The 10,708-nt window shown below is 39.9% G+C and overlaps 1 protein-coding gene across 2 annotated transcripts in view; it reads left to right on the top strand.

Annotated features, from left to right (window-relative positions):
- The window catches only part of plxnb3 (plexin B3), a 151,306-nt gene extending 142,583 nt beyond the window's left edge, over positions 1–8,723 (top strand). For both annotated transcript variants that reach the window (XM_061902769.1, XM_061902770.1), the window contains 2 exons: positions 1,756–1,830; positions 3,371–8,723. In XM_061902769.1, the coding sequence (XP_061758753.1) occupies positions 1,756–1,830; positions 3,371–3,475 (180 nt within the window). In that variant the 3' untranslated portion in view covers positions 3,476–8,723. The remainder of the gene's footprint in view (positions 1–1,755; positions 1,831–3,370) is intronic.
- The last annotated feature ends 1,985 nt before the right edge of the window (positions 8,724–10,708 follow it).

Here is a 10,708-nt window from a genome sequence, read left to right on the forward strand (position 1 = left end):
ATAGCCTCATCTCAGAGTCACATACCTTGGTACTTGGCATATGCTAACTGTTAGCATGCTGGGGAAAAAAGATGGCATGCTAATAACATTAGCATGCTAATGTTTTTGGCTAATCTTACAGCCTCATCTTAGACATATATCTTGGTACTTGACATATGCTAACTGTTAGCATGCTAAAATTAAAAGTTGGCATGCTAATGTTAGTAGCATGCTAACAATTTTGGCTAATCTTACAGCCTCATCTCAGAGTCACATACCTTGGTACTTGACATGTGCCAACTGTTAGCATGCTGGAAAAAATAGCATGCTAACGTTTTTGGCTAATCTTACAGCCTCATCTCAGAGTCATATACCTTGCTACTTGACATGTGTTAACTGTTAGCATGCTGAAAAAAAAGTTGGCATGCTAATGTTAGTAGCATGCTAACGTTTTTTGTGTAATCTTACAGCCTTATCTCAGAGTCATATACCTTGGTACTTGATATATGCTAACTGTTAGGATGCTGAAAAAAAAGTTGACATGCTAATGTTAGTAGCATGCTAACGTTTTTGTCTAATCTTACAGCCTTATCTCAGAGTCATATACCTTGGTACTTGACATGTGCTAACCGTTAGCATGCTGAAAAAAAAGTTGGCATGCTAATATTATTAGCATGCTAACTTTTTGGCTAATCTTACAGCCTTATCTTAGAGTAATATACCTTGGTACTTGACATATGCTAACCGTAGCATTCTGGAAAAAAAGTTGGCCTGCTAATGTTATTAGCATGCTAATGTTTTTGGCTAATCTTACAGCCTCATCTCAGTCATATACCTTGGTACTTGACATATGCTAACTGTTAGCATGCTGAAAATAAAAGTTGGCATGCTAATGTTAAAAGCATGCTAACGCTTTTGGCTAATCTTACAGCCAGAGTCATATACTTTGGTACTTTACATATGCTAACTGTTAGCATGCCAGGGTGGGGGGGTAGTTATCTTTTTTGGTTAATTTTACACCCTCATCTCAGAGTCATATAACCTGGTGCTTGACACATGCTAACTGTTAGCATGGAATAAAAAGTTAGCATGCAAAAAGTTAGCATGCAAAAAGTTAGCATGCTAACTTTTTCAGCTAAACTTGCAGACTCACCTCAGAGTCATATAACTTGGTACTTGAGACAAGCTAACTGTTAGCATTCTAAAAAATGTTTAACATGCTAACTTTTTTAGCTAATCCTGCAGCCTCATCTCGGACACATATATCTTGGTGCTTGACACATGCTAAATGTGAGCATGTTAATGTTAGCAAGCTAACTTTTTTGGCTAATCTTGTGGCTTGTACATCTCATAGTCATATAACTTGGTACTTGACACGTGCTAACTGTTAGCATTCTTTAAAAAAATGTTAGCATACTAATTTTATTAGCATGCTACATTTTTTAGCTAATCTTGCAGCCGTACATCTCAGTCATATGATTTGGTACTTGACACATTCTAACTGTTAGCATGCTAATGTTTGCAAGCTAACTTTTTAAGATATTTTTTCAGTTGTATATCTCAGTCACATAACTTAGCACTCAACACATGCTAACTGTTAGCAAGCTAAATTATTAAGCTAATTTTGCAGCCGTGCATCTCAGAATGATGTAACTTGGCTTTGCCATTAGATGAAGATTCAGTGTTAGTGTTGGAGTGGCCCCCGGGCCCCGTGTGTAGTGGAAAAGTTGGGGCCCCTCTGAGGTCAAAAAGGAACTTTTGTGTTTGTGTGTGCAGAGTTTTGCCTCTGAGATGAACAGTCTGGTCGCACTTCATGAACTCTACAAGTACATCAACAAATACTACGACCAGGTAACACACACACAAACATACTGAACACACACGCCCACAAAACACACAATCATACAAAAAACACACAACTACAAAACACGAAAACACACCAACATACAAAAAACACACACAAAACACACATCCACAAAAAACACACTACCACAAAACACACACTCACACACAAACATACAAATACACGCACACACACATAAAACACACGTACACAAGAGACAGCCACACACCCAAAATACGTGCAAAACACAAACACAAATCACACACTCACACACAAACCTACAAAAAACACACGCACAAAACACACACACAACCACAAAACACACACACTCACACACAAACATACACAAACATGCACACACACACACACACATAAGACACCCACACACCCACAATACATGCAAAACACACGCAAAAACAAAACACACGCACACACAAACCTACAGAAAATACACACACAAAACAGACACAACCACAAAACACACACAAACTTACAAAAGAACACACAAATACACCCACCCACCTGGAAAATACACACACAACCAGAAAAAACACGCACACAAACCTACAAAAAACACACACACAAAACACACGCACACTCAAAACACACACACAAACATACAAAAAACACCCACACACAAAACACACACACAAAACACACACACACACAAACCTACAAAAAATTCACGCACAAAAACACACACACACACTAAACTCACACACAACCACAAAACACACACGCACACATCAAACACACACACACGCACAAACACACAAAAACCTACAAAAACACACACATAACACGCACACACAACTGCAAAACACACACACACACACAAACCTACAAAAAATACATGCACAAAACACACACACGCACACAACCACAAAACACACAAACACAAAACACATGCAAAAACACACACACAAAACACACACACAACAACCACAGAATACACACGCAGACAGAAACCTACAAAAAATACACGCACAAAACACAAACACACACAACCACAAAACACACACACAAACCTATAAAAAACACACACACAAAACATACGCAAAAAACACACACACAAAACACACGCGAAAACACACACACAAAACATACACACACAACCACAAAATACACACACACACACAAACCTACAAAAAATACACGCACAAAACACACACAACCACAAAACACACACACAAACCTACAAAAAACACACACTAAACACACATACACACAAACTAAACTCACACACAACCACAAAACACACATACAAACCTACAAAAAACACACGCACACACAAAACACACGCACAAACATACAAAAAACATCCCCAGACACACACACCCACACACAAAACACACACACAAACCTATAAAAAACACACACGCAAAAACACACACACACACACAGAACACACGTACACAAAACACATGCAAAAACACACAAAAACCTACAAAAAACACACACACAACCGCAAAACACAAACATACAAAACACACACACACAGACAGAGATAGAGAGAGAGTGAGCAAGGTGTGTGTGTGTGTGACACAGGTGATGATGTCGCTGGAAGAAGACAGCAGTGGTCAGAAGATGCAGTTGGCTTACAGGCTGCAGCAGGTCGCCGCCCTGCTGGAGAACAAAGTCACTGACCTCTGATGACGGCTCCACCGCCACACTTCCTGTGTGTGTGTGTGTGTGTGTGTGTGTGTGCGTGTGTCCATGTGTGTGTGTGTGTGCGTGTGTGTGTGTGTGGTCCCCACTATGACAATCTAACTTGCACTACAAGTCCTGTCACAAAGCACAAGTGGTCACATGTCAATCAAGTGGTCACATGTCAATCAAGTGGTGACATGTCAATCATGGCTGAATGACCCTGAAGGCAGCATCACTTGATGGATGTCACACCAGGACCGGGGTCTTCTCCCGGGTCCAAGCAGGGACACGTGGACTACAAAAAGGTGTGTGTGATTGACAGGTGTGGGGGCCAATGAGAAGGGGGCGCACAAGCTCCGCCTCCAGGGACTAACTTATGAGTGTACATACTGAGTCCTATTTAAAGTTATTTATCCCAGCTGTGCCTTCGCCCTCGCAGCCAGCTGACTGCAGGGGGCGCAAGGGGCGGGTGTTGCTAACCTCGGAATGTAGAGGCCGTGATGGCAACTATATGAGCACAAAATGGTTAGCCAGCTAACATTTAATGGCTAGCGAACTAACGCGACAATTCTTAACGAGCTAGCATGTCAGGTGTTAGCACCTAATTGTTAACAAGCTAACGCGACAAGTGTTGGAATGAAATTTTTAACGGGCTAGCATATCAGGTGTTAGCACTTAATTGTTAGCAAGCTAACGCGACAAGTGTTAGAATGAAATTGTTAACGAGCTAGCATGTCAGGTGTTAACACCTAATTGTTGGCGATCTTACACAGCAGGTGTTGGCACATAATTGTTAGCATGCTAACGTGACAAGTGTTAATATTTAATTGTTAACGAGTTAGCATGTCAGGTGATAGCACCTAATTGTTAGCGATCTTACAGAACAGGTGTTGGCACATAATTGTTAGAAAGCTAACGCAACGAGTGTTACAACGAAATTGTTAACGAGTTAGCATGTCAGGTGTTAGCACCTAATTGTTAGCAAGCTAACGCAACAAGTGTTACAACGAAATTGTTAACGAGTTAGCATGTCAGGTGTTAGCACCTAACGGTTAGCGATCTTACACAGCAGGTGTGTTGGCACATAATTGTTAGCAAGCTAACGCAACAAGTGTTACAACGAAATTGTTACATCAAAATTGTTAACCAGTTAACATGTCAGGTGTTAGCACCTAACTGTTAGCGATCTTACACAACAGGTGTTTTGGCACATAATTGTTAGCAAGCTAACGCAACAAGTGTTACAACGAAATTGTTAACGGGTTAGCATGTCAGATGTTAGCACCTAATTGTTAGCGATCTTACACAACAGGTGTTGGCACATAATTGTTAGCAAGCTAACGTGACAAGTGTTAAAATTTCATTAACGAGTTAGCATGTCAGATGTTAGCACATTAGCACCTAATTGTTAGCGATCTTACACAACAGGTGTTGGCACATAATTGTTAGCGAGCTAACACCACAGGTGTTAGAATGAAATTGTTAACAAGTTAGCATGTCAGGTGTTAGCACCTAATTGTTAGCGATCTTACACAACAGGTGTTGGCACATAATTGTTAGCAAGCTAACGCGAAAAGTGTTGTAGTATAACTGTCAGCAAGCTAACATGACATGAGTTATCACTAAATTGTTAGCTCGTTAACATGCCAGATGTTAGCACAAAATTGTTAGCAAGCTAGCACGACAGGTGTAAGCACAAAGTTGTTATTGAGCTACCGCGACAGGTGTCATAACCAAATTGTTAGCGAGCTAGCATGTCAGGTGTTAGCACCTAATTGTTACGGATCTAACACGACAGGTGTTAGAACAAAATTGTTAGCGAGCTAACATGACAGATGTTAGCACAAAACTGTTAGCAAATAACATGACAAGTGTTAGCACTTAATTGTTAGCGATCTTACACAACAGGTGTTTGAACAAAATTGTTAGCAAGCTAACACGACAGATGTTGGCACAAAATTGTTAGCGAGCTAACATGACAGACAGTAGCACAAATTGTTAGCGAGCTAACATGACGGATGTTGGCACAAAATTGTTAGCGAGCTAACATGACAGACGCTAGCACAAATTGTTAGCGATCTAACACGACAGGTGTTAGAACAAAATTGTTAGCGAGTTCACATGACATATGTTAGCACAAAATTGTTAGCTAGCTTACATGACAAGTGTTAGCACTTAATTGTTAGCGATCTTACACAACAGGTGTTGGCACATAATTGTTAGCAAGCTAACGTGACAAGTGTTAAAATTTCATTAACGAGTTAGCATGTCAGGTGTTAGCACATTAGCACCTAATTGTTAGCGATCTTACACAACAGGTGTTGCCACATAATTGTTAGCGAGCTAACACCACAGGTGTTAGAATGAAATTGTTAACAAGTTAGCATGTCAGGTGTTAGCACCTAATTGTTAGCGATCTTACACAACAGGTGTTGGCACATAATTGTTAGCAAGCTAACACGAAAAGTTTTGTAGTATAACTGTCAGCAAGCTAACATGACATGAGTTATCACTAAATTGTTAGCTCGTTAACATGACAGATGTTAGCACAAAACTGTTAGCAAGCTAGCACGACAGGTGTAAGCACAAAGTTGTTATTGAGCTACCGCGACAGGTGTCATAACCAAATTGTTAGCGAGTTAGCATGTCAGGTGTTAGCACATAATTGTTAGCGATCTAACACGACAGGTGTTAGAACAAAATTGTTAGCGAGCTAACATGACAGACGTTAGCACAAAACTGTTAGCAAATAACATGACAAGTGTTAGCACTTAATTGTTAGCGATCTTCCACAACAGGTGTTTGAACAAAATTGTTAGCGAGCTAACACGACAGACACTAGCACAAATTGTTAGCGAGCTAACATGACGGATCTTGGCACAAAATTGTTAGGGAGCGAACATGACAGACGCTAGCACAAATTGTTAGCGATCTAACACGACAGGTGTTAGAACAAAATTGTTAGCGAGCTGACATGACATATGTTAGCACAAAATTGTTAGCTAGCTTACATGACAAGTGTTAGCACCTAATTGTTAGCGATCTTACACAACAGGTGTTACAACAAAATTGTTAACGAGCTAACATGACAGACATTAGCACAAATTGTTAGCGTGCTAACATGATAGACGCCAGCACAAATTGTTAGTGAGCTAACATGACAGATGTTGGCACAAAATTGTTAGCGAGCTAACATGACAGAACCTAGCACAAATTGTTAGCGATCTAACACGACAGGTGTTAGAACAAAATTGTTAGCGAGCTGACATGACATATGTTAGCACAAAATTGTTAGCTAGCTTACATGACAAGTGTTAGCACTTAATTGTTAGCGATCTTACACAACAGGTGTTACAAGAAAATTGTTAACGAGCTAACATGACAGACATTAGCACAAATTGTTAGCGCGCTAACATGATAAACGCTAGCAAAAATTGTTAGTGAGCTAAAATGGATGTGTTAGCACAAAATGGTTAGCAAACTTACATGACAGGTATTAGCACAAAATAGTTAGCGAGCTAACGCGACAGGTGTCAAGACCAAATTGTTAGCGATCCTACACGACAGGTGTAAGAACAAAATTGTTAGCGAACTAACATGACAGGTATTAGCACTTAAATGTTAGCAAGCTAACATGACAGGTGTTAGCACCTAACTGTTAGCGAGCTAACATGACAGAAGTCAGCACCTAATTCTTAGCGAGCTAACACGACAGGTGTAAGAACAAAATTGTTAGCGAGCTAACACGACAGACGCTAGCACAAATTGTTAGCGATCTAACATGGCAGGTGTTAGAACAAAATTGTTAGCGAGCTGACATGACACGTGTTAGCACAAAATTTTTAGCTAGCTTACATGACAAGTGTTAGCACTCTATTGTTAGCGATCTTACACAACAGGTGTTAGAAAAAAATTGTTGACGAGCTAACATGACAGTTGTTAGCTCGATAATCGTATCGAGCTAACATGGCAAGTGTTAGCAAAAAATGGTTAGCAAGCTTACATGACAGGTGTTAGCACAAAATGGTTAACGAGCTTGCATGACAGGTGTTAGCACAAAATGGTTAGCGAGCTTACATGACAGGTATTAGCACAAAATAGTTAGCGAGATACCGCGACAGGTGTCAAAACTAAATTGCTAGCAATCCTACACAACAGGTGTAAGAACAAAATTGTAAGCGGGCTAACATGACAGCTATTAGCACTTAATTGTTAGCGAGCTAACATGACAGGTGTTAGCACCTAACCTTTAGCGAGCTATCATGACAGAAGTCAGCACCTAATTCTTAGCGAGCTAACACTTCAGGTGTAAGAACAAAACTGTTAGCGAGCTAACACGACAGACACTAGCACAAATTGTTAGCGATCAAACACGGCAGGTGTTAGAACAAAATTATTAGCGAGCTGACATGACATATGTTAGCACAAAATTGTTAGCTAGCTTACATGACAACTGTTAGCACTCTATTGTTAGCGATCTTACACAACAGGTGTTAGAACAAAATTGTTGACGAGCTAACATGACAGACATTAGCACAAATTGCTAGCGCGCTAACATGGTAGACACTAGCACAAATTGTTAGTGAGCTAACATGGCATGTGTTAGCACAAAATAGTTATCGAGATTACATGACAGGTATTAGCACAAAATAGTCAAGACCAAATTTTTTGCGATCCTACACAACAGGTATTAGAACAAAATTGTTAGCGAGCTAACATGACAGGTGTTAGCACCCAACATGCTAAAGTGTTAGCTCTTATAAAGACTGAATGTTAGCCACAAATAGGTTTTTTTCATAGTTTTTAAGCGTGCAAAATCAGTTAAAACTGTTCGCATGTTAGCAATGTAAACATCTTTGGCGTATGATATGCTATAATTTCTCGGTTTTTGGCGGCAAACACTTCCGGCGTCACTCTAGTTTTCCGGATTAACTTGACATGCATGTTTTTTTGTTTTGTTTTTTGTTTGTTTTATGCTTGTCTCCTGACACCTACCAGCGGGCGTGACTGAAGCCAAAATGGAAAAGACGATAAGAAAAGAGAGGAAAAAAAAAAAAAGCAATAATTTTAATAACGATAAAAAGAAGCACAGGGCTGTTTTCCCGGTCTTTGTCCATGTACATATTCTTGTTATGACACTTCTTTTTACGGACGTGATGTCGTCGTGAAAAAAAAAAAAAATCCAACGTTGAAACGGATGCTAACAAAAAACAAAAAAATGTTTTTCTTCTTCTTGTTCTGCCTCTTTTTCGCCCGCTTTTTGTCTTTGTGGATTTCTTCTCCATTTTTGCATGCGCGAGATGAAGATGTCTAACCTGATCTCTGTACAGTTTTTTTTGGGGGGGGGGGGGGGGGGAGGGGTGACACTTGCACTTTGTTACTTTTTTTTCTACAAGACGTGCAGGAACGATGTCATCTTTTTTTTTTCTTTTTTTTCTACGGACTGTGCGAATGTGATGTACATAAGAAGAATGCTGAGGGTGACGACCTGTTTTTTTTTGTTGTTGTTTTTTTTTGCGAGAAGGCCAGACAAAACACTTTGTAACGGGACAAACAGAACAAACATTAAAGTATCATTTTTAACAGTTCCCTGGACTTTGTTCGTCAATAATCCTTGGAGAGGATGAGAGTCCAGTCCATAGTGGATCTGACATAATAGTGGGAGTCCAGTTCATAGTCGATCTAGCATAATAGTGTGAGTCCAGTCCATAGTGGATCTAGAATAATAGTCGGAGTCCAGTCCATAGTGGATCTAGCATAATAGTGGGAGTCCAGTCCATAGAGGATCTAGCATAATAGTGTGAGAATCCAGTCCATAGTGGTTCGACCATGATAGTGGGAATCCAGTCCATTGTGGATCTAAAATAATAGCGCAAGAGTCCAGTCCATAGTGGATCTGGAATAATAGTGTGAGAGTCCAGTCCATAGTGGATTTAACATAATAGTGTGAGTCCAGTCCATAGTGGATCTAACATAATAGTGTGAGAGTCCAGTCCATAGTGGATCTAACATAATAGTGGGAGAGTCCAGTCCATAGTGGATCTAACATAATAGTGGGAGAGTCCAGTCAATAGTGGATCTAACATAATAGTGTGAGTCCAGTCCATAGTGGATGTAACATAATAGTGGGGGAGTCCAGTCCATAGTGGATCCAGCATAATAGTGAGGGTCCAGTCCATAGTGGATCTAAAATAATAGTGTGAGTCCAGTCCATAGTGGATCTAACATAGTAGTGAGAGTCCAGTCCATAGTGGATCTAACATAATAGTGAGAGTCCCGTCCATGGTGGATCTAGCATAATAGTGTGAGTCCAGTCCATAGTGGATCTAGCATAATAGTGAGAGTCCCGTCCATAGTGGATCTAGCATAATAGTGTGAGTCCAGTCCATAGTGGATCTAACATAATTGTGAGAGTCCAGTCCATAGTGGATCCAGCATAATAGTTGGAGTCCAGTCCATAGTGGATCTAACATAATATGGGGAGTCCAGTCCATAGTGGATCTAGCATAATAGTGAGAGTCCAGTCCATAGTGGATCTAACATAATAGTGAGAGTCCAGTCCATAGTGGATCTAACATAATAGTGAGAGTCCAGCCCATAGTGGATCTAACATAATAGTGGAAGAGTCCAGCCCATAGTGGATCTGGCATAATAGTGGGAGTCCAGTCCATAGTGGATCTAACATAATAGTGGGAGTCCAGTCCATAGTGGACCTAGCATAATAGTGTGAGAGTCCAGTCCATAGTGGATCCAGCATAATAGTGAGAGTCCAGTCCATAGTGGATCTAACATAATAGTGATAGTCCAGTCCATAGTGGATCTAGCATAATAGTGTGAGTCCAGTCCATTGTGGATCTAACATAATAGTGATAGTCCAGTCCATAGTGGATCCAACATAATAGTGAGAGTCCAGTCCATAGTGGGAGAGTCCAGTCAATAGTGGATTTAGAATAAGAGTATATATATAATATATATATATATATATATATAATATATATATGTATATATATGTATATATATATATATATATGTATTCATATATATATATAATATATATATACATATATATATATATATATATACAGTATATAGTAATGTAAGGTATACTTGTATTACTTTAGGTTGGAAAGTAGTTATAACCTGTAAAAAATAGTGACCACAGAAATTTCCTCCAGAAGGTCTTATCTTGTGGACGGCGCGCCGCTTTGGGAGAGTGGCCGTGCTAGCAACCCGGGG

Source organism: Nerophis ophidion, linkage group LG06 (genome assembly GCF_033978795.1).
Source record: "Nerophis ophidion isolate RoL-2023_Sa linkage group LG06, RoL_Noph_v1.0, whole genome shotgun sequence".
Taxonomy (NCBI): Eukaryota; Metazoa; Chordata; class Actinopteri; order Syngnathiformes; family Syngnathidae; genus Nerophis; species Nerophis ophidion.